Source organism: Peromyscus leucopus, chromosome 4 (genome assembly GCF_004664715.2).
Source record: "Peromyscus leucopus breed LL Stock chromosome 4, UCI_PerLeu_2.1, whole genome shotgun sequence".
In the NCBI taxonomy this organism is placed as follows: Eukaryota; Metazoa; Chordata; class Mammalia; order Rodentia; family Cricetidae; genus Peromyscus; species Peromyscus leucopus.
The window spans coordinates 149,186,462-149,211,508 of NC_051066.1; the positions used below are offsets into that span (position 1 = coordinate 149,186,462).

Genomic DNA, 25,047 nt, shown 5'->3' on the forward strand with positions numbered 1-25,047 from the left:
GAGACACTGTCAATACAAAGTGTGCTCCGCGAGCAAGAGGTATTAAGTTCAGTCCCCAAAACCCACAGTGACACACTTGTAATCCCAGCACTAGGGAGGTGGAGACATGCCCCCACACACACACACACAAACACACACACACACACATACGTACACCATACACACATATATTGTATACACATAGAAACATAGTCCATACACCACACACCTCACACATACATACAAACACATACACATACACCGCGTGCACACACATACACATACAAATTTACACACACACCACACACACACACACACACACACACACACACATCCGTACACCACACACACATATATTGTATACACATAGAAACATAGTCCATACACCACACACCTCACACATACATACAAAACACATACACATACACCGCGTGCACACACATACACATACAAATTTACACACACACCACACACACACACACACACACACATCCGTACACCACACACACATATATTGTATACACATAGAAACATAGTCCATACACCACACACCTCACACATACATACAAACACATACACATACACCGCGTGCACACACATACACATACAAATTTACACACACACCACACACACACACAAACACACACACACATCCGTACACCACACACACATATATTGTATACACATAGAAACATAGTCCATACACCACACACCTCACACATACATACAAACACATACACATACACCGTGTGCATACACATACACATACAAATTTACACACACACCACACACACACACACACACATCCGTACACCACACATACATATATTGTATACACATAGAAACATAGTCCATACACCACACACCTCACACATACATACAAACACATACACATACACCACGTGCACACACATACACATACAAATTTACACACACGCCACACACACGAGAAATTTTAAAAATAGAAATGATCCTGTTACTGTTCTGACATTGCTAAGGTTCGGGTGAGAAGGGCCCAGCAGATGGTTCATCCCCAGGCCCTTGGGTTGAATCCCCACCCCCACCCACCTCAGGACACAGCTCTGTTCCCAGCTGCCTCTCAGGCATCTAGACCTTTCCATTCTCTGACAAACACCAGCCAAAGTGCTTAAGGACCGCTGTTTATTTTATTTCTTTAATGAGAAAACCTTCGCGTTCCTCGGAGTTCAGCTGTGTTTATTTACACTGTGCTGGGCTCTGGGCCTGCGACAGCCTGAGGTCTGACGCGCTGCGGAGCCCCAGCCCCGGCAAAACACAGTCCTTAGAACTCTATAAAGTAGACTCTCAAAATAAATACTGCCTAATTCGCTCGGCAGAGGTGGATTAAGTCAAGATGAATACAATTTAGAAAGGATTTGCTGAGGAAGTGGGAGATTTTGTTCCCCCGCTGGGGTTGAGCTCACGTCAGAATCTTTCTCCACCTTCAGACTCCGGCAGTTAAGCTATTTGGTTCTGGTGACCAATGAAGAAACAATTTGGATGGGCACTTCCGACTCACGGTTATTTTGTTTGTGGTACAAGAGGGTTGGGGGTAGCTTCCCTGGTCACTTCCCCCATCCTGTAAGGCATGAAACACAGGCTTCTGCTGTTTTCCTGGGGGTGGACCAGGAGGGAGCCAGAGAAGCTTTGAAAGATGTCACGCAGGTGAATGACAGCCACAGGGCCTCTGGCAGGGGGCGGTACCCTTTGTCATCCTAATCCCTTATAATAGCTAACCCCCAAGCAGGAGCCTAAATGCCGAGGGCCTGTGCTTATGCGTCTTCTTGGCATTAAAGGATCCCATTCAACAGAAAATAGAGGTTTTGGTGACGGCTAGGGGTTATCTGGAAAGCGTTCATTACAGTCCGTCTTTGAAGCCGCGGCTTGTCTCCTTGTGGAATCCCCCAGCTTGGGTCGAGGGGACTGGCGCGGGGGGGGGGGATGGGGGGGGCTGGTTAAAGACTTAGTAAGGGCTGCCCACTCCCTTTGCCAGCCCTGTCCCCGCTGCCCACCTGCTGGAGGGGACCTGAGAGGAGAAGAAAGAAGGCTTCACTCTGTTCTGAAAAACCTAAGAGAACTCACTTGGACTGGGGCGAGAGGTTCTTTTGTTCTCTAAATACAGGGGCTGAGCTCTCGATGGTCATGGTGAGAAAGTCTCAGGTGCCCTGGAAACGGAAACAATGGCAGGGTTTTTCCTTTTCAAGTTGATGGGGTACCCCCTAGACCCCCACCCCTAGACCTGCACTCACCTGCCGTCATGCCGGTTAGTCTCCAGCAATGGGGGTTGGGGCGTGTCAAAGGTTGCTGGGATTCCTGGAGCCTCTGGTGCTGGAGTGTGGCTGGATGGCGGCAGGCGGGCACCAGCACTGTTGTCGGGGTTGAGGGACGCTGTGATGGGTGTCCCTCCCCATGCCAGCTTCCCTTACTCCCTCTGAGTTTATGGATCTGGGGGCCCCTTTCATGGCAGGAGGCAGAGTTTGGGGGAAGCTCCCACTAGGACCTTCTTCTAAAGAGGAACACATAGCTAAAGGGTCCCTCTGGGGACACAAGCGGGTCCCCAACCCGGGTGGTGAAATATCATTCGGTCATGAAGAGGAAGGGAGCAGTGTGTTGTAAGAGTTGGAGTGTGTGATTCCAGATGGGCGTGTCCAAGGAGCTAGGATGTGAACTGGTGGTGACCTGGGGTGTTTTGTGGGGATGCAGAGTTATTTTTCAATGAAGAAAACTTTGGGAAGTAGATGGAGATGGTCGCTACCCCTGAATTATATACTAAAAAAAAAAAAAGTTTGGGGGCTGAAGAGCTGGCTCAGTGGTTAAGAGCACTGACTGCTCTTGCAGAGGACCTGGTTCAATTCCCAGCACCTCTTGGAACTCCATTTTCAGGGGATCTGACTCCCTCTTCTGACCTCCTTGGATATCAGGCAAGCATGTGGTGCATAGACCTACATGAAAGCAAAACACCCGTATTCATAAAATGAATCAATTAATATTCAAACCTGTGCCAGACACAGTGGAGCACACCTGTAATCGCCGCACTTGGGGAAGGTGTGGGGGCTGGAGGCAGGAGGATCAAGAGTAAGGCTAAACTCACTACATGATAGTCCGTCTCAAAGGAAGTTTCTTTGGCGTTTTGCTAAGGGTGGAATCCAGGGTCTGTGTATGCTCAACAAGCATTCTCCAGCTGAGCTACACACACACACACACACACACACACACTGCTCCAGATTGTATGCTTTAAAAATGAGAAAGGGAGAGAGGAAAAGGCCAGAGGAATGAAGGACTTAAGAAAGGAAGGAAACACAGTGGAGCGCACCTGTAATCCCAACACCTGGTGGGTAGAGGCAGAAAGATCAGGAGTTCGAGGCAAGGCCAGCCAGAGACGGCGGATGGTGAAGGCGCTTGCCGCCAAGCCTGATGACTTCATTTTGGCCTCAGGGATCCACAGGGACCCAAAGTTGTCTTCTGACATCTGCGTGCAAGTTGTGGCACATGTATTCACACACACACACAATGAATAAATGTTTAAAAACAAACAGAAGTTCAAGGTCATCCTCAGGTACACAGAGATGGTTCAAGACAGAGGAGATTTTGAAGAGCCTCTACATGGAGAAATAAATGCTGAGTGCTTGTGCGCATGCTCAGTGGATCCTGTGGAAGCTCAGGCGTCCACCATACCCTGTCCATCTGTATAATTGGTACATACATTCCACAAAAAGGAATAGTGTGAGTTATAAGGTGAGAACTCCAGATTCCTTGGTTATCATACAAAGCAAAGGCTTTTTAAGTATGTAGGGTTTCTCCGGCTCACCCAGCTCCCAGCCTTGACTCCCAGGTCAGGGTCTTGTGCTGTGGACCTTTTTCATTCTGTGTACCAAGTATGGCCCACCAACTGTCCTTGTAAGTAAAGTTCTGTTGACACACAGCAGCTCCCAAGCACTTACACATTCTCCATGGCTGCTCTTATGCTGCAGCGGGAGAGCTGAGGAGTTGTATTTGAGACCACACAGAACGTGGAGCCTAGGCTACCGGATTTGTATAGAAAAAGTTCACCCTCTTGTGGTCTAAAGTGTAGGCTCTGGAACCAGATGGCTTAAGTTCAAAGCCAGCCTCATTTCCTAGCTGTATCTCACAAGTTGGTCTCCCTGTGCCTCAGTTTCCACCTGTGGAATACAGTCGTAATATCAACAGCACTTACCTCCTGGGGTCAAGGTTGGAATGTGCACATTAACATGTCACGTGTATTTAGAAGGGTTCAGCTCTGTGGTAGGCAGATCTTATAAAGCAAATGAATGCAGTGTCTTACAGGCTGGATTCTTAAACCACATGTGGTAATGAACACCTGTGATTCCAGGGCTCAGGAGGCTAACATACGGAAGATCAGGGTTCAAAGCCAACCAGACCCTGTATCAAAAAAAAAAAAAAAAAAGAAAAGAAAAAGAAAAAGAAAAAGAAAAAACTGAATCTTAAGAATCAAATAGGCTGCCACAAGTACTCAAAATGTTGGTTGTAATGGGACAATAACCATAGACAGCACACAAATCATATGTGTGGTTGTGTTTCAATAAAACTTTATTCATGGACAGAAAAGGAAGTGAATCTTTAGAAGCAGGCTGCTGGGACCAGGAGTAGTGGTTCTGCCTGTAGTCCTTAATACTAGGGAGACTGAGGCAGGAGGTATCCCTCCAGGTTGGAGGTCAGTCTGGGACACATAGCAAAATCTTGTCTCAAAAAATAAAAAGTGCTGGGTGGTGAAGGTAAACACCTTTAATCCCAGCACTCAGGAGGCAGAGGCAGGTGGATCTCTGTGAATTTGAGGCCAGCCTGGTCTGCAGAGTGAGTTCCAGGACAGTCAGAGCTGTTACACAGAGAAACCCTTTCTCAAGACAACCAAAATTAATTAATTAACATAAAGCGTGTTACTGGTTGTGCCCGCTGCTGTGCCTGTGGAGGGGATGCCGAAGGATTTCGACTTGTAATGAGCAAAGAGAGAAACCACTGAGCGCTGCTAAGGACTCGGGGTAGAGCATCAAGCAGCTGCTGGATGCCATCTGTACCTACGTGTTCAAAGCCACTCTGTAGGCACTAGGCTCCCGTGCCAGCCATGCCTCTGCATCCTGGCATCCTGCACCCGGCTCATGTCAGGGTGATCGTCTCACCTAGGCCTTCAGAGTTTTCCTTCTTATAATACAGGCAGCCGCTGGGTCCAGGGCAAACAAGATGGAGGCTGCTGCCTCCTCTGTGTTTCTGGCTTTGAATTTCTGGCCTCAGATAAGAGTGAAAGACGCTGCAGCTAGACGGCATTGCATTCTTTAAACGTACACGGTTAAAAAACCAAGAAGGAGAATCCATGTGCCGTGGGGCTACAGGACACCCTGAGAGCAGAAACAGCTGAGACATCTTTTTTCTCTCCTCTTGACCCTGATTCCATCATGAGTCCTCAGTTGGCTCTTGCTATGGCCATGACAGAATTTATCCCGAGGTCTTTGGTGAAGTTCTTGTTTGTACAGATAGACCCATTTGTTGAGCTTTTCGGATTTTTCTCACTCTCCTGTTCTCTGGAACTGCCAAGGAAGCAAGTTTGAGGTTTTTTTTTTTTTGGTTTGGGTTTGTTTTTCTTTACTGTTCAAACACGTGAATTAACCTGGTTTTTTTTTTTTTTTTTCCCACTACCATCATTTTCTTGTCTCCCTCTTTAGAAAAAAATAGTTTTTTTCTTTTTTCTTTCTCTTTCTCTAACAAGCTGATCTGTTTTCCAGGAGTTTCCAAGTAATTAAACCCAATTAAAACCATTAAATTCTTGCTTTTAACGACAACTTTATTATGAAAGGCTAACCGCAGGGAGGCGGTTTAACTGGCAGAGGCTTCCACTGCGTGCTAATCCGGCCCTAACCTCTGGCTGACACTCAGAGAGATAAACCCCACAGAATAGGCGAGCTGCTTTAATGAATAGCTTTAATTAGTACTTTTCTTCCTCGTGGCAGAGTAATTATTTGTTCGGCTTATAAACAGCTCCTTGGCAGGAATATTTAAAGGCCCGGTTGGTCTGGAAGGTGTGATAGCTTCAGTCGGTTTTGTGTGTGCAGGTGGGATTTTTTTTTTTTTTTAAGTAAGAGAGGGGTCTTCATGCAGAAGTATATCATCCTGAAGTTGGGGGTGTCAGGGTAATTGACACACAGAAGAAGAAGTGAGGTGACCGCAGGCGGCAGGCTGTGAGCCAGCTTCAGAGTTAGCGCAACACCCACCCTGTGGAGGGAACGTGGGCAAGCCCAGACAGCACCACCCAGGGACACAAGCCTGGCTCCAGGGCAGTCTGGATCCTGACAGGAGAGGAAAGGGCCCGGATGGCACAGTGCCAAGCCAGCACCCTCCCTCTGCCCCCAAACCTCTGCCCAGGTGGCATCTGAAGGAGGAGGAACCAAGTTGACACTCTAGGTGTGGCCAGAGAAGCCCAGGATGACAGCCAGGCCAACCCCGAAGGCAGAGTGCTTCCCGGTGACCAGACTGGTGTTGGTGACCTCTGGGAAGCAGGTGCTTTGGCGGCACAAGTCAGGAGGAGGGGCATGAAGTTAAAGAAGCTGCCCCAAGTCGCCTTTGGAAAGTACAGACAGAGTGCCACCTTCTGCCTTGGTTGTTGGGAGATTTCCATATGGGCGAGGGGCAGGGTCTCATGAAGCCCAGGCTGGCTTGGAACTCACTAGATAGTCAAGATGACCTTGAACTGAACCTCCACCTCCCAAGTGCTGGGATTACACCGCACTCTAGGTTTATTTGGTGCTGGGGATCGACCTCCAGGCTTTGGGCAAGCTAAGCAAGCGCTCTGCCGGCTGAGGCCCAGCCCCAGACCCGGGTTTGTTCATGGTTTTTTTTTTTTTTTTTTTTTTTTTGTTTGTTTTGTTTGTTTGTTTGTTTTTCTTTTTTTTTTTTAATGCAATTCAGTTTGTCTGAATTAGAAAGCTAGTTTCAGTTCAGCGGTTTCCACTCCGTAATTCCAAACTTGGTTTGCTAATGCCGTGCACTGCGAGCCGCACTTTTCCTCATCTGCAGTCCTTTGGAGCGGGGCTTCTCGGCTGGAGTGACTTGGCTCCTGGGGCCTGTTGGGCCAAGTCTGGAGATGTCTGTGGCCGTCATCCCTGGGGGGAGGAGGCGGGGAGTTGCTGTTGGCATTAGGGGTGGAGAGTAGAGGCACAGATACCCAGGAAGGCCCCCTCTGGAAATTCTGTTAACACTGAGCTGGAGGCTGAAGAAATGGCTCCACGAGGAATGTGAATACTATGCAAGCGTCAGGACCTGAGCTTGGATGCTTGGCACCCACGTGAAGCCAGGCATGGCAGCACACATCTGTAACCCTATTACTGGGGGCCAGGAGGAGTGTAGGCAGGCAGTAGAGACAGGTGGATCCCCAAGGCTCACTCACCGTCCAGCTCCAGGTTCAGTGAGAGGCCCTGTTTCAAAAATCAGACGGAAAATCATAGAGGAAGGTGCCCTGAGTCAACTTCCGCCCTCCACACCTGCACACCTGGGCACACACGTGCACATGTCATACAACACACATACATATATACCACAAACACATACACCACACATGCATCTATCACACATATACACTCACAAACATACATATAGACACACCACATATACCACACATGCACCCACCCACACATCACACATGCACACACACAGCTAAGGCAATAATCCCCCTGGTTGTGTTACTAGAATACTAGACTATGTACTCTAGGCACCTTGCAAGCAAGCGACGGCCGTGTTGATGTGCCCACTTGTAGCCTGGGAAAGGCTCAGTGGTAGAGCACTTGCCTGGTGCACACAGAGGCCTTGTATCCAGAAGCACAAGAAGAAAAATTAACCAGCCCATTGAAGTTGTTAACCATCCATCAGCAATCTTTCAGAAACACATCTAAAGAGCCAAATGCCAGAGGATGAAGATGAGTTCTCTCTCTCTCTCTCTCTCTCTTTCTCTCTCTCTCTCTCTCTCTCTCTCTCTCTCTCTCTCTCTCTCTCTCCCCTGTGTGTGTGTGTGTGTGTGTGTGTGTGTGTGTGTGTGTGTGTGTGTGTTGTCTACATGTGAGGTCAGAGAACAACTCTGTAGAGTTGGTTCTCTCCTAGCCTTGCTTGGGTCCCAAGAATCAAATTCAGGTTGCCAGGCTAACACAGCAAATGCCTTTACCCACGAAGCCATTCTTAAAAAGTAGACAACAGCTGTCTTAAAATAGGCATTTATCAAAAGAAACATGACCATGGCCTTCACTGCCGTAAAAGTAAAGTATTCTGTTTAATGTCACTGTCTCTGCAAAGACACATTCAGGGAGTGAAGTGGTTATAATTTTAGTTTTCTTTTTTATTTGGGTGGTCCTGGGTTCAAATCCCAGCTCTTGCAACTGTTATCAGTGTAGCCTTAGAAGCTTGATTTGTCTGAAGGAAATAAGCTGTGGACATAGGGCCGGCCATACACAGTCATGTCTGAGAAGAGCTTGCTGGAGCAACTGCTGGTCCAGGTGTGAGAACTCAGACACCAGCTCTGGTGAAGTTGCCTCCTACGGGTGTGTGGAACTGGTGAGATTCTACATCACAAGTACCTAAAATACCTAGGGTCATTTCCAATCATGATAAATGCTATTAAAAATTAAAAGGAGGGCCTGGAGAGATGGCGCAGTGGTTAGAAGCACTCTGGCTGCTCAACAGAGGACCCAGGTTCAATTCCCAGCACCCACATGGTGGCTCACAACCATCTGTAAGTCCAGTTCCAGGGAATCCGATGCCCCTTTCTAGTCTCCATGGGTACTAGGCATGCACATGGTGCACAGACATGCATCAGACAAAACACATATACCTATAAAATTTTAAATTAAAAAAGCTATAAAAATGGCTGTGGTGCCGGGCGGTGGTGGCGCATGCCTTTAATCCCAGCACTGGGGAGGCAGAGGCAGGCGGATCTTTGTGAGTTCAAGGCCAGCCTGGTCTACAGAGTGAGATCCAGGAAGGGCCCAAAAGCTACACAGAGAAACCCTGTCTTGAAAAAACCAAAATAAAAAAAAATGGCTGTGGCTTAGTTAGTGGCGTGTTTGTCTCCCACACTCTTGTATAATATTAGAGGGACCAGCCTTAATATTACACATCCCAGGGGCCCAGGAGAGAGAACTACGAACGGCGAGGACTGTTTTCGGGAAATAGAGTCTCAGCACACCGAGCTCTTAGTCTAGTCATTTCTTCTTCCAAATCTTCTTCCTCTTCCTCCACGTGCGCTGGGAGTCCCGGTATATACACACTTACAAGCAGTAATCCCTTGGCAGTGCAGAGCCAGGCTTCCAGGGTCAAACGGAGGGGTGATAAGAATCACATGGAGAGATGGCTCAGAGGTTAAGAGCACCGACTGCTCTTCCAGGGGTCCTGAGTTCGATTCCCAGCAACCACATGGTGGCTAACAACCATGTGTAATGAGATCTGGTGCCCTCTTCTGGCCTGCAGGCAGGATTTAGCCAGGCGGTGCTGGCGCACGCCTTTAATCCCAGCACTCAGGAGACAGAGGCAGGTGGATCTTTGTGAGTTTGAGGCCATCCTGGGCTACCAAGTGAGTTCCAGGAAAGGCGCAAAGCTACACAGAGAAACCCTGTCTTGAAAAACCAAAAAAAAAAAAAAAAAAAAAAAAAAAAAAAAAAGGAAGTGACCAATGGGGAAATGAATTAACTAAAGGCTAAATTTTGGTAACATCTAAGAAGAGGGATCTTATATGCTCAATTATAATCTTAAATGTGATTGGTAGAAAATGTTAAGAATTTATAAGTTGCTAGGTCACCAAGCTATCTGCCATTTTTCTGCAAGGTGGGGGAAAGTGTACTCTGTCGCTAGGCAACCTGTGTACAGCTAGATGCCTCTGGTGATAGTTAAAGGGAGATCTGGAACTAGAGGTAAGATTTGGGAAAGGAGGAAGTTAAGCTTAATTGGCACATCTGTCAGGCCTTCTCAAACAGGTAGTCTGGATGCTTAAGTCTGTTCTTAGAGAGCACAGAGGTATCTCTGATAAGGTACTTTCCTCCGTCTGGGGATGGACCTGGCCGGATGCTGCTAATGATGATAATTATAAGGAGGCTTGAACTGGGGTCCGAGCTCAGCAGGTAAGGGTGGTTGTTGCCAAGCTCAATAACCTGAGTTCATTCCCTGGGACCTACATAATGAAAGGAGAGAGCTGATGCCCAAAAGCTCTCCTCTGACCTCCTTGTACACACATGTGCAACCACACACACACATAAACAAATAAATAAACACTTTTTCATTACCATTCATTACAAATGACCACAGTTCAACGAACATTATTATAAGCCAGAAAAGAAATTTTTTTTTGCTTTTGTTACCAGAGATATTGCCTGTAGAATATATTTAAAGAACTCTTTGTTACCAACAATAAAGAGATAAGTAGCCCATTTCAAACTAGGCTATAAGCTGGGCATGGTGGTACATGCCTTTAATCGTAGCACTCAGAAGGCAGAGGCAGGTGGATCTCTCTCTCTGTGAGTTCCAGTGCCTGAGATGTGTCACAGTGGTATCCACACACCCTAACGAATCTGCTGTGGGTGACTGGGCAGATGGCTGCCATTCTGTGTTACATTCTGCCAGATCAGCCTCCCCCCGGGTGTGGTGGTGTATGTCTGGTGTATGTGCATGCACCACGCACACGCAGGTACCCTCAGAGGACAGAAGCATCCGATCTCGTGAAGCCAGAGCCACAGGTGATTGTGGGTCACTTGACATGGGCGCTGGGAACCTTGGAAGGACAGCAGGTACTCCTGTCACCGGCCATCTCTCCAGCCCCAGGAACCAACTGCAGCGGCTCACACTGAGTAACTCAGCATCCTAATCCAAAGCCTCTCCCAGCCTCGCTTGCCTCCTTTCCTAACTTGTTCCACATCAGATTGATTTTGTTTTAGGAAAGACTTTCCTTTTTTACACTTTTACCCTCTCTTCCACCCAAGAAATACAACCAGGCCTCCCAAGATAGACTAACCACCACCGGGCTGGTGGTTGAAACACCCTCCTCTAACTAAAAGAATTTCATCAAGAAGGCATGGGAATTGAGTCCCCAGGCTTCGTGGGGATCCAGAGTGCTGTCTCTGTCCCAAGAGCACTCCCACCACCCCACGCTAGCCCCCCAACCCGAGGCATGCACAGACCCCCACAATGACATCAAAGTCAACTCCAGAAACGTGCGGATGTCAGGGCCCACTGGAAAAATCTGCCAAGTATGGACCAGGTTTGTGCCTTCGCAGGGTAACAGCCACCCGCAAACAGACTCCGCCAACAAGAATGGCATTCCATCCTCCCCACCCTGGCCCAGCACAGCCCGTCCAGGGGCGTGGTCCACGCTGAACTCATTCTGCAGTCTCCATTCTCCCGTTCTGGGTTTAATTGCTTTCTGTTTTTCAAGTCATCCGTGTCTGATGTTGCTTGTTTAGCAAGTTAACCACTGGACTTCTGCTTTAATCCAAAGAGTATGTCGTGGTTGGGGAGGTGCCTTTCATGTGCCTGGCATCTCCGGCTGCGCTGTAGGAAGGACGTCAGGTCCTTCTGGGCCTACATGGCAGCTCTCCTCTCCCCTCCTGTGTGTGAAAGCCACCCTCACAGTGAGGTGTGCAGCGGCCGTGACTTCCACAGGGGACGTGCAGTGGCACAGAGGTGACGTGTTTCTGATGACCACAACCTTCCCTGGGTCACACTGACTTCCTCCAGGCCCTCTCCAGTTAGAGTGCCTGCCTGCCACCTCCTGGCCAGGACCCTGAATGGGAGGCTCCGAAGCCCTGAGGAGGTGTTCGGCTAAAGGTCACCGTGCTGGCCTGGTTCTCCACAGCTGTGTGTGTGAAGCCAAGATCAGCAGCTGTTACTTCCTCCATTTAATCTTTTCTTTTTTGTTGTTTTGTTTCATTATTTTTTTATTTTGTTTTATTTTTAAGGTCAAAAGGGGTTTGTTTTGGGAATTATTTATTTTATAGCAGGAGTGTTTCCTGGATGTGTGTGTGTGTGTGTGTGTGTGTGTGTGTGTGTGTGGTGTACATGTGTGTCATGTGTATGTATGTGCTAGTGCTTATGAACATATGTGCCTGAGCACATGAAGGCCAAGGAAGAACCTATGCTGCTATTTGTGGGAGTCTGTGGGAGTCCAGCTCTGACCTGCTCCCACCTTTTGAAGGGTTCTTGGGTGGAGGAGAGAGGAATGAGGAAATATCAGATAGAAAGATAGACCTAGACAACAAGGAGAAAGACAGAGACACAGGACAGCTTCAGGAGGGCCCTAGGTCAATACCCAGCCGCCCAGAGGTTTATTCAAAAGGGCTTTTTATAAATGCCAAGGGATGGAGCAAAAGACCTCCCCCTTTCAAGATCAAAGCACACCATAAGGCCAGGTGTAGACCCTTCCAAACATGCCTGTGGCAAAATCATCTCCTTATGCAGCCCTGCTGGGTAAAGCAAGCTCAGACTCTCTGACCCTGAGTAAGGTCACACTAGGAAGCCTCTTTGGGCTACAGCAGTTATTACTTAGGCACCATTCACCTTAGCTTGAGACAGGGTGGAGGAGGTAGGGGATGGGCTGAGCCCCAGAGGCCAAGCTTGAATTAAACTGTCCCCTCTCTTTCCCACAGGACACTACGACGTCGGTGCGCATCGGCCTCATGATGGAGGAGATGATCTTCAACCTCGCTGATACACATCTGTTCTTCAATGACCTGGAGGTCAGCACGCAATGCTCACTTTCAAAGTTACTGGGGGATGTTGCTGTCTCTGTTAGAAATTTTTTCCTTTTCTTTCTTTCTTTTTTTTCCTTTTTTGTTTGTTTGTTTTTGGAGACAGGGTTTCTCCGTGTAGCCCTGGCTGTCCTGGAACTTGCTCTGTAGACCAGGCTGGCCTCAAACTCAGAGATCCACCTGCCTCTGCCTCTTGAGTGCTGGGATTAAAGGCATGCGCCACCACTGCCTGGCTCCTTTTCTTTTAAAGACTTTATTTTTATTTTGTTTATGTGTATGTGTGTGTACATGAGTGCAGGTGCCCTCAGAGGCCAAAAGAGGGCATCGGATCCCCTAAAGCTGGGGTACGGGCAGTTGTGAGCCACTTTGATGTGGGTGCTGGGAACAGAACGTGGGGTTCTTTGGAAGAGAGGAGCACTCAAACTCTGAGCCATCCTCCAGCTTGCCCATTTCTTTTAGAGGCTTGAATCACTTACTAACAACTTCTAGGAAAGTACAGAACTGTAGTCGGTGTCCTTTTGGGGGAACACTGTTGTCAGGGTGATCTTGCTGGCCCTCATCTGTCCCTGCTCCAGTCACATGGGATGGTGGCCTCTTCTTCTTTCTGCGATGCCTTTATTTAATATGTTCATTAAGGCAAACTAGTACAGATCCTCTTGGGGTAACAATAATTAGCAGTGGGTCCAGGGTGGAAGCTTTTTAAAAGAAAATTTATATTCCTTGGACACATGGGAGAGCAATGGAGGCAGACAGCAAGTGCTGAGACCCTGGGGTGAGGAGGGAGAGGTGATCTGGGCTCAGAGAGAAGGGATATGTCCTAGACACTGACTCGTTCTAACTGCTGAACCAGCATGGGGCTGGAAGATGCTGGGCAGGAAAATCTGTCTCCTTTGGTTTGCATGCAAATAGACCAAAGAGAGACTAGGGACAGTTTGATCAGTAGAGGGCTTGCCTAGCATGCCCAAAGTCCTGGGTTCGACACTCAACACCATATAATTTGGGCATGGTAGCACATGCCAGTAATCCCAGCATTCGGGATATAGAGGCAGGAGGATCAGAAGCTTGAGGTCATCCTCAGCTACACAGCAGGTCAAAGCCATGTGAGACTGTCTCAAAACAACCCCCAGCTGTTTCATGGAGAATGGGAAATGTGAGGGTGAGGAGGAGGCAGGAGGATGAAGAACCTAGAGAGGCAAGGGTTTATGCTCACTCACAATTCCAGGGTACAGTCCACCACGTTAGGGAAGTTGAGGACTCGGGTATCCGCCACAGCATACACACGCCACATCCACAGAGTAGAGAGTAGCGAATGCATGCCTGCTTACTGCCCAGCTGTCTTCCTCCCCTCTTACACAGACCAGGACTCAAGCCCAGAGGATGGTGTCGCTCACAGTAGACTGGGTCTTCCAACATCAATGGATGTCCACAGGCCGACCTGATCTAGAGAATTCCTCACTGAGACTCTTAACAATTAAAGCTAACCATCACAGGGCTGGAGAGATGACCCAGTGGTTAAGAGCACTGACTGCTCTTCCCGAGGACCCGAGTTCAATTCCCAGCACCCACATAGCAGCTCACAACTGTCTGTAACTCCTATACTAGGGGATATGACACCCTTAACAGACAGACACACATGCAGGCAAAGCACCAGTACACATAAAATACAAAGAAATAAATTATTAAAAAAAAAAAATGTCGGGCGGTGGTGGCGCCTTTAATCCCAGCACTTGGGAGGCAGAGCCAGGCAGATCTCTGTGAGTCTGAGGCCAGCCTGGGCTACCAAGTGAGATCCAGGACAGGCACCAAAGCTACATAGAGAAACCCTGTCTCGAAAAACCAAAAACAAAAAACACCCAACCATCACATTTGTCTATCCAGTACGGCCCCTCGGGCATTTAAGTAGAGACCTAAAGTCGGTGAGAGAGGGGCCTGTGGGTGTGCGGAGGGCCTTCCAGGCACAATGAACGGCAGGGCCAGGGGCCCGCGGCACTGTCACGGTTGGCGGCTCCAGGAATGGAGAGGAGACAGCATAGCTCTGGCAGAAGCAGCAGAGGGTGGGATGCACAGTGGGGTGGCGCTTGGGGTCACATTCTAAGAGGGGTTAGAAGCACTGGACACTGAACCTCAGGGCGTGGCTCAGAGACTACTGTGGCCGCCCAGTGTGGAGAGCAGACCTTAGAGGTGAGGCCGGAAGCGATGACAGTGGTCCTCAGGCTCCCAGGGGAGATGTGTAAGGACTGGGCAGGGACGAGGGAGGTGCTCGCTTCAGCCACATCCAGCAGATTTGGCATGTGAGCCGTTAACCAAGCATCCAATTCTTGCCCTGTAACGCCTGCGGGCAGGCATGTTCATGGCTGTGCTTTAGAATTGAAAAGGCTGATCTGACAAAGTTGCCCTGTCCCCTAAGGATAGAAGCGCTGCCCGCCCAGCACCAATGCACCACCCAGTACCCAGAACCTGGCCTCCCACCCCGTTCTTCAACATGAAGGTCCTTGAAGGTGTCCCTGGGGGTGGGCTGGGAGTAGACAGGTTAGCCAGGAGCATCTCCCAGAGTCAAGGGCGAGACGTGGTGATGCACACCTGTGAGCTCAGCACTCAGGAGGCAGAAGGAGTTCAAGAGCAGCCTAAGCTACATAGTGAGGCCAGCCTGGGCTACATATGAGTTCAAGGTCATCAGCTGGTACAGAATGATACTGTCTCAAAAAACAAAAGGGGGAAAAAAAAGAAGGAAGGGAATGGAAGGGAAGGAGAGAAAGAAAATAAGGAAAGATGGTTGTAGTGGTAACTTCCAATGGGATATGTTTAAGAGCTGAGGACAGGTGGATCTCCAGAAACTACAGAAGGTCTTAAATCCCAACGATGCCTTATGTAAACAGGACAGGATGAAACCGAGAGGATCCCCAGTGGCCAAAGCTGGGGGATTTAGTGATAAAGAATAAACTATTGAATTCCACGGGTCCATGCTGATGGAGATAACAGCCATGAATAAGTAGACAAGGAGGTGGACACATCTCCTAGGCAGAAAACCCCAAATACTGTGTGCACACCTTGCGGCCTCTCTAGGAGCCGGTCTGCTATGGCCAGGGTTGTGAGGGACACATGCTCCCAGCTCCAGGCGGCCTCGGACGTGCCTCAGCATGCATGGGTGTCACGCCATCTTTGTAGCATTCTCCCCCTGTGCATGTTGGTCTCTGTCGGAATCCCACCCAAGTGCTAACCTGCCTGACCCTGCTTAGCTTCCCAAACCAGACCAAATTGGGCACGCGCAGGATGGTACAGGCAAAGACAAAAATCCCCCCTGGGTCATTGGCTGTGATGATTTCCAAATAAAGACATGTTCTCGGACATTGGAGGGTAAGACTCCACCACTGCTTTTTTTGGTGAAAGGGAGACAGTTCAACCCATAGCAGGCCCCAGTGCGCTCCGCTTCATTCTCTCCCACGTGAGGTGGGCCGATGAGAGTGTCTCTCTTCATCTGTGGAAAGGTCTGAGCGGAGTCCCTGCCACAGTGAAGCTCGGAGGACATGGCAGGTCTTGTCTCCTCCCAGGAAGAGATTTTCAATCATTCATTCAAAAGCAATACATATGCCTATAATCCCTGCCCCCCGCCACCGTGTGTGCGTGCGTGCGTGCGTGCGTGCGTGCGTGCGTGCGTGTGTGTGTGTGTGTGTGTGTGTGTGTGTTTAATGTCTTTTTCTGTTCTGAGGAACAAGACTAGAGCCTCCTAATGCAAACACTCTGCCTCTGGCCACTCCTCAGCCTGTTTTGCTGTGGTGGTGATGACGGCACTGTGGACTGAACTCAGCACCTCCCACATGCTACACAAGGACATCTGGACTGGGCCACACCCACAGCTCTCGTGTTTATTATTATCTTTATCATTAATTTGTTGACACCCTTTTGGTAAGGCTAATCCCTCCACCAGGCCAACCTCAGCTTCTTCCCTGTGGAGCTGCTGTTTCCCCCCAGATGTATAAACTTCTGGATTGTTCTTTCCCCACTTAAGTATCCGTCCTTTTAAAATATCAAGTATTTTAGTAGGCTGCTGCACCACACACATGATTCCACAGTGAATGTCTCCTTCTGAGCCACTTTCCCACAACTTTAGATGCCTCAGAATCCTTTTGTGAGCAGACTCGAGGACCTGCCCCGGTCTTCTGGGCTATGGGGTGGGAGTTCCCCAAATGGGCATGCTACCGTTCACTCCACGGTACTATTCCAGCACATGGAAGAGGAGGGGTACCCCGCTTCTCACTGCACCAATGAGCTGCCATTGTATGGCCGTTCTCTGCCCAGGTTCCCTAACCCACATCATCTCACCTATGGAACCCTCTGCCTGTCTCTGCCAGTAGGTCCCACCGAAACCCCTTCCACGGGGCGGTTCATCCCTCTTTGACCTGAGATAGACCAGAATTTTCCTGCAGGTGCTGTGAATGTGCCTCCCCTCCAGCTTTGGGTACTGTCCCACACACCCAGGGATGGGGTGCACAGCAGAATTAGTCCTTCCTCCACAAATGCTCAGCCAGATCCCCTGTCCTCTGCCCTGTCCGGTGGCCCTGGCGCCACTGGCTTGGAGGGTAACTTGATCCAGGTCAGCTGGTAGAGTATGAGGTAGCGTCTAGCGAGTGTCACGGCATTTTATGAAGTCCGAAATGTGATCGCTACTGTTGTCACACTTTAGCGCCCCCGACAATCCCCTCACAAATGAGAAAAGCAGGGCCTCCCCACATGCCTTTCCCCTGACGTCAGGGAAACCCTGGGAACCTGCCAGGGGAGGAGGGTGGGAGGGTGGGGAGCACTGCCTGACCCCTGCAGGGCTCTCGGGCCTGAGAGAGGGACAGCCTGTGCCAGGTTTGCGGTGCACTGTGAGACCCCGTGCTTGGGTCTGTAAAGTCAGCCTTGCATCTTAAATGCAAATCATCCGATGTCTGGGGATGCTGCCCAGTTGGCAGAGCGCCTGCCGGGCATGCACAAAGCCCTGGCTCCATCCCTGGCACCAGATACACAAACTGTGGTGGCACATGCCTGTCCTGTGTCCCCAGCCCTCAGCGGGTGGAGACAGGAGGATCAAAGGTTCTGGGTCATTCTTGGCTGCATAGTCAGACGCCAAGTTAGGCTACAGAAGACTCTATCTCAGTAGGAAAAAGCGATTCATTAACATGTCAGTGTGGCTGGTCCTAGGACCCTTCCTCATTCAGGATGGCTATGAAGGGAAGATCTCAAACCCAAATAAACCCAGGAGCCAAATAAACACAGGACGGCCAAGTGAGGCTAAGGCAAATGGGACCACGGGAGAAACTGCAGATGGACCTCCAGGCCCGAGGGCACAGCCAAAGTTCAGTTCCAAATGACACGGTCGTGGAACTCAGAAACGTTTAAACGTTGGCAGTCATTTCAAAAAATACTTCAGGAGGGTCTGGACCTATGGCTCAGCTGTTAGGAGCACTGGCTGCTCTTGGCACAGGACTCAGATTCGATTTCCAGCACCCATGTGGAAGTTACCACAGCTGTCAGTAACTCCAGTTCCGGGGGATCTGACACCCTCACAGAGACATACAGGCAGGCAAAACACAAATGCACTAAAAAATAAAATAAATGAAAGAAAGTACCAATTCTAAAAGAAGAAGAAGAAGAGGAGGAGGAGAAGGAGGAGGAGGAAAAAATAGCTTCCGGGTGGTGGTGGCGCACACCTTTAATCCCAGCACTCGGGAGGCAGAGCCAGGTGGATCTCTGTGAGTTCGAGGCCATCCTGGTCTACAGAGCGAGATCCAGGACAGGCTCCAAAACTACACAGAGAAACCCTGTCTCGAAAAAAAAAAAAAAACAAAAAGAAAAAAAAAGTCATCCCAACATCAACCTTTGACCACTACAACATCCACCTGCATGGTGAGAGCGCAAGTGCATGTACACACACACACACACACACACACACACACACACACACACACACACACACACACACGCTTTGCAGCATAGACCAGCTTACAAGCCCTTCCCTGGAAGAGTTCACTAAGCCAGACCAGGAGTCGGATGTTGACATACTCCTTTCCCCTAAGCAGTGCTGTTCATAGATCTTTCTGGGTTGATAGAAATCTCTACATCTTGCTTTATGGTGTCCTCGGGTCCATGTGGCTATTAATACAGAATTAAGGACAGAAGGGAAACTGAGGCACATGGCTTTTGGAGCAGAGGGTGACCTACAGAAAGGCTAAAGCCTGGATGTAAGAGATCTCATTGTGTGGTGAAAGTTAATTAGCACCCACCTGATGACCAGGTGACTGTTTCCTAGAGACTTGGGGACCCTCCAGTGCCACATTAGTCACCCCTTTTCATTTGCAAAGCTCACTCAGCTGAGCTGGTCACTTACCTGGTATCTCTCCTTGTAACCACATCTTATTCATAAGGGAACCGAAGAGAAAGGAGTCAGTACCTAAGCTAGGCTCTAACCTTTCATGACAAAACCCAGACCAGCCCCCAAGAATGCCAGCTCCAGCTCACCCTCCCTCAGCTTAGGAAACACACTCTTAAAACCAACAACAGCCAGGCAGTGGTGGCACATACCTTTAATCCCATCACTCGGGAGGCAGAGGCAGGAGGATCTCTGTGAGTTTGAGGCCAGCCTGGTCTACAGAGTGAGTTCCAGGAGCCAGAACTACACAGAGAAACCCTGTCTCGAAAAACCAATAAATAGATAAATAAAGCCACTAGGCTGGGATGTAGCCCAGTTGGTAGTGTTTGATTAGGAGGCATGAAGCCCTGATCCTACCATCTATAATCAGATGTGGTGGTGCATACCTATAACCTGGCACTCAGGAACTATAAGCATATAGAATATCAGAAACTCAAAGTCATCCTCCTCTATGTAGCAAGTTCAAGGTCAGCCTGGGCTACTAGATCCTGTCTCAAAAAACAAACCAAAATACCAGCTCCACTTCGGACTAACCGGCACATCTTTGTTCTTACCACATTTCTACAAGGACTGTGACCAAATCCACGTGGATGATGTCTCATCTGATGACAATGGCCAGGATTTAAGGTAAGAATTTGGGGAGTCTAGACAGGCATGGTTGCTCATGCCTTTAATTCTAGCACTTGGGAGGCAGAGGCAGGAGGATCTCTGTGAGTTTGAGGTCAGCCTGGTCTACATAATGATTTCCAGGACAGCCAGGGCTATGTCAAGAGATCTTATCTAAAAGACAAAGGAATAATTTGGGGAGTCAAAACTCCTCCTCAAGTGCTGGGGCATAGCTCAGTGGTACAGAGTTTGCCTACTCATGGAAGGCTAAGGCAGAAGGCTAGCAAGAACAAAGCCTGCCTGGGTGCAGAGTGAGTTCAAAGCCAGCCTAAGCAACCTAGCAAGACCCTGTCACGGTAAGTTAAAAGGAATAGAGACTAGGGCTATAACTTTGTGGTAGGATGCTTGCTTGACACTGGCTTGACTCCATATGTGTTTACAGTAGCCTAGGAGAGAGATGCTCTCATTGTCTGTGGCAGAGACTACCCCCAACTCCTGTCAGGCTGAGGAGTCCCCTTCCTACTTAGGGACCTCCACACAGGTCAAACTGGACACTTGGCTTTACCACAGAAAGGAATTTCAGGACAAGCCAACATGAATTTTTTTTTAACTCATTTTAGTGTGTGGGGGTATGCTCATCTGAGCATGCATGTGTAGAGTCGGATGTTACATGTCTTCCTCCTCACTCTCCACTTTATTTTATTTTTGATATGAGATCTCTCAGTAAACCTTGAGCTTACTATTTTGGCTAAATTGTCTGGCCAACACCCCCAGAATCCTCCTGTCTCTGCCTCTTAAGCACCGCACACCCCCACCATGTGCATGCTCGCCCCAGCACTGAGGTCACAGGCCTCATGCACTGCATTTTTCATGGGTGCTGAGGATCTGAACTCAGGTCCTCATGCTTACACAACCGGCATTTTCCCCACTGAGCCCCCTCCCCAGCCCCAGATTTAAGCAGAGTTTGATTGACAGAGAGATGTTTAGGGAAAGAATAAGACTCAAAGAAGAGGCCATTTTATTGGTAAATTAGGTCGGTAGGTAAGTAGGTAGATAGATGATATATAGATAGATAAATAATTGATAGCTGATAGACAGGTAGATGAATAGATGATAAATAGATAATGAATGGATGATAGATAGATGAATAGATGATAAATGATAGAGGATAAATGACTGACAAGTGATAGGTAACTAGATACAGAGAGAGATAATTGAAAGCCAATTGATTTTATAATACTAGAAAGACATGATTGACAGATTAATTGAGGACTGATAGATTGATAGGTAGATAGATAGATAGATAGATAGTTATAAGTAATAAATACATGGATAGATAGCTAGTAGTTAGATGACAGATGGATATAGATAATAGATTAGTTGATTGCTAGATGTTAGATAGATGACATGACAAAGATAATGATTGAATGATAATAGATTGATTGATAGATTATTGATAGATAAGTGTTATGTAGATAGATGGGTAGATAATAGATGAAGATAGATAGATAACCAAGACACAGATGACTGACAGATAAAAGATAATAGATAATTGGTACATGACTTTAGATTGATTGAGAAAAATGGGTGTTGACATCTGTAAGATCCTGTGGCTGACTGAGTTCATTCAGGAGTGTAATTTACAAGATTTAAAGATTAAGAAAAGTTCACAATTGAAGCAAAGTTTAAAAATTAAATACAAAAAAAAATTAAGTACAGACACATGAAACACTTTACTTATTCCTCTCATCTTCAAGAATTTTTTCGTACACTTGAGGCATATGGTTTAGATTGAGGGATGAGAGGGGAGTGCCAATGTGGTCACACTCAAGGTTACCAACGCTCTGGCCCTCAGTAAGCACAGTCTACTGGTGCTTGGACTTCCACGGGGCCAAGAGGGAGACTTTCTCAAGCTTGGTCACTGCGTGCAGGGCGGTGATAGTTCCCCCAAAGAGTCGAGGGGTGCAGTCTGACGCCCAAAGACTTGCCAAAGCAAGGGCTCTGCTCAGCCCCAGCAAGCACGCAGCCTCCTTCGAAATCGAATGAGAAATTGCCCCTGAGTGTGTCCAGGGACCCAGGGATACCCCAAGGCCGCTGTGGGCCCAGGGACCTGGGTCTCCCCACACTGATGCCACCCCTCTCTTGTCTCTGCAGCACATACAACTTCTCCGCGGACGGTTTCCACAGCACGGCACCAGGGGCCAGCCTGTGCCTGGGTACAGGGGTGCATGGCGGCGTGGACTGGATGAGGAAGCTTGCCTTCCGCTACCGCCGGGTGAAGGAGATGTACAACACCTACCGCAATAACGTGGGTGGTGAGTGACCAGCAAGCCAGGAGTAATGGGGGCGCACAGGGAAGACTGAGCTGGTACTCCTGGACCCTACTGTGGGCCAGGCGATGCTTTGGAAGGTTCTGGACATGCACATGCAGGTACATAAGTGCATGTGCATGTGTAGGCTGAGGTCTGACATCTTCCTCGGTCGCTCTCCACCTTACCTTTTTTTTTTTTAAAGATTTATTTATTTATTACAATATACAGTGTTCTGCCTGTATATGTCCCTGCAGGCTAGAAGAAGTCACCAGATCTCATTACAGATGGTTGTGAGCCACCATGTGGTTGCTGGGAATTGAACTCAGGACCTTTGGAAGAGCAGTCAGTGCTCTTAACCCCTGAGCCATCTCTCCAGCCCCCTTCACCTTTTTGAGGCAGGGTCTCTCAGTGAGCCTGGGCTTGCTCTTAGGCTGGGCTAGCTGATCAGCAAGCCTCAGGAGCCCTCTTGTCTCAGCCTCTCCAAACACTGGGGTTACAGGCTGGTGCTTTTTCCATGGTGCTGGGGATCTGGACTCGGTCCACAGGTTTGCATGGTGAACGAACATGCTAGCCACTGAGCCATCTCCCTAGTCCCCATTGACTTTTGAGGCATAGCCTCTCTATGCAGCCGGACTAGGCTTGAACTCACAATAGTCCTTCTGCCCCGGCCTCCCAAATGCTGCGGTTACAATTTCTGCCAATCACTCTCAGCTGCCTCGATGTCAACCAGTGACAGATCTTGTCCCAGAACCCTTGGTCCCCATGGAATCTTCTTAATACTACCAAAGCCGCTCAGATGGCGGACTACATCTGTTCCTAGAAAAATACAGATTCCTGGCCCCGCTGCCACCCCCTCCAAGGCTGCTGCCTTGAGTAGGCCATGGTCCCTCCAAGTCTGGTGGTGTGTGCAGTCCGAGGACCCAAGTGCTGTTTCTGGAGCAGCCACAGAATTAGAGCCATTTACAAATGCATGGACCTGGACTGGCTCAGGGCACAGGGCAGCAGTGGGTCCCCATTAAGGCCCCCTCCCCCAATACGGGCAGGCTCAACACCCAGCATGTGTCACCCTGTCACCCAGGATGACCCTATGTTATCCCACAAGTCCCTCCTGACCTGTCTTGTTAGAGCAGACATCAAACACATGATCATGGACTTTTAAATCCTAGTGGGAAGCCCTGGGAAGAGGTCCAGGGATTGAGAGAGAGAACACTGGTGGACTTGACCCGAGATGTTGGGTAGAGGACTTGGTTAGGTAAAAGATGAGGAAGATGAGAAGAGAACAGGAATCGGGCTCTGTAATGGAGTGTGCAAAGGTCCTGAGGCCGGCACACACCTAGCACTTCCCTGAATTCCCTGAGGCTGGAATAGAAAAACTCTAGAGCCCTGGCAGGGAGGTGAGGTTGACAGTTGCAACCAGATCATTTGGAGACTCTGGACTTTATCTTAAGAAGGCTGAAAGCCAGCTGAGAAAGACAGTTCAGAAACATCCAGGAGGGCTCCGCAGTCAGCTGCCAGTCCTGGCTCCACTGTTTCTTCCCTGTGCTAAGCAAGTGCATCAACCGCTTGCAGGGTCCCGTGTCTTCATCTAAAGGACAGAGCACAGTTAGTGCCCACCTCTGAGGCTTCTGTGAGCATGAAGGGAAGGAGGTCGCATTAAGCACATGTTCTGTGCATAGTAAGATCCCAGCAAAGTTAGTCATGCGTATCTTCTGCTCTGTCTTTGTGTCCATCTTAATGGTTCCAACCTGATAAGTTTTAAAATACCCAGCTGCTGGGTTCCCGCCGCCGCCGCCACCGCCGCCGCCACCACTGATGTAAAAATCCAAATCAAACCAAATTAATAAATCCAGGTTTAATGAGCAAAGCAGTTCCGGGTGACCCTTGGGAAGGCTGGGCAAGAGTCACAGAGGAAGGGTCACATGGGAAGTATGGCTCCCAGGCCTTAAGTACCCTGTAGGCGTGGTCTTGAGCAGCCTCAGGGAAGGGCTGGCTTTTGGTGGGCGTCCTGGGACAGGGGTCTGGAACAGCAGCTCTAGGGGAGGAGCTGCTGTTTGGGGGGCTTTGAGGGGCCGGGTTTGGGGAGAGAGATGGAGGAGGGGAGTTGAGGTGGAGCTTCCACTAGAACATTCCAGACTCTTTGGGTGTATGGGTGCCAGGGGCTGAGGTGGGGCTTCCACCAGAACACAGCCTTCAGCTCCGCACATTCAGTGCCTGTCACAATACTGAGCACACAGAGGACAACCTTGAAATATTGGATGGGCCGGGCGGTGGCGGCGCACGCCTTTAATCCCAGCACTCGGGAGGCAGAGGCAGGCGGATCTCTGTGAGTTCGAGGCCAGCCTGGGCTACAGAGTGAGTTCCAGGAAAGGTGCAAAGCTACACAGAGAAACCCTGTCTCAAAAAAAAACAAATTAAAAAAGAAAAGAAAAGAAATATTGGATGGATAGGTAGGTGGGTAGCTGGATGGGTGGGTAGATGAGTAGGTGGGCAGGTTAGATGGGTGGGTGGGTTAGAGTAGATGGTTAGATGGTTGGATGGATAAGCCAGACAGTGCATGTTCTGAAGATGAAGAGTGGCTAAACTGAGTTGACCTTGAGTGATCGAGCCCCCCTGGTTCCCCTCCGCTCTTTCTAACACGAGGACATCCTCTTATTCCCTTTCCTGCAGGCTTGATCGGCGCTCCCAAAAGAGAGACGTGGCTGCAGCTGCGCGCAGAGCTGGAGGCCCTGACTGACCTCTGGCTCACCCACTCCCTGAAGGCCCTCAACCTCATCCACTCTCGGCAAGTGGCCACCCCCCCTCACCCCCGCACAGTGGGGACGTCTCCATTCCCTCACTTGGCAGGACACTGGAGGGGAACTTCCCAGCTCTCATTTGCGGTTTCCCAGTGTGGGCTAGAGCTTACCGCTTCAAGGCCCAGCGGACGCCTGCTCTGAGTCACTGGGACCACTTGCCCCAGGAGCCTTCCAGGTTCAGA

General features: G+C 49.2%; 1 protein-coding gene across 1 annotated transcript in view; it reads left to right on the forward strand.

Annotated features, from left to right (window-relative positions):
• Positions 1-25,047, forward strand: part of Eya2 (EYA transcriptional coactivator and phosphatase 2) — a 168,238-nt gene that overhangs the window by 137,191 nt on the left and 6,000 nt on the right. The window contains exons 10-13 of the mRNA XM_028868502.2: positions 12,642-12,731; positions 19,721-19,779; positions 21,913-22,073; positions 24,738-24,852. Coding sequence (XP_028724335.1) covers positions 12,642-12,731; positions 19,721-19,779; positions 21,913-22,073; positions 24,738-24,852 — 425 coding nt within the window. The remainder of the gene's footprint in view (positions 1-12,641; positions 12,732-19,720; positions 19,780-21,912; positions 22,074-24,737; positions 24,853-25,047) is intronic.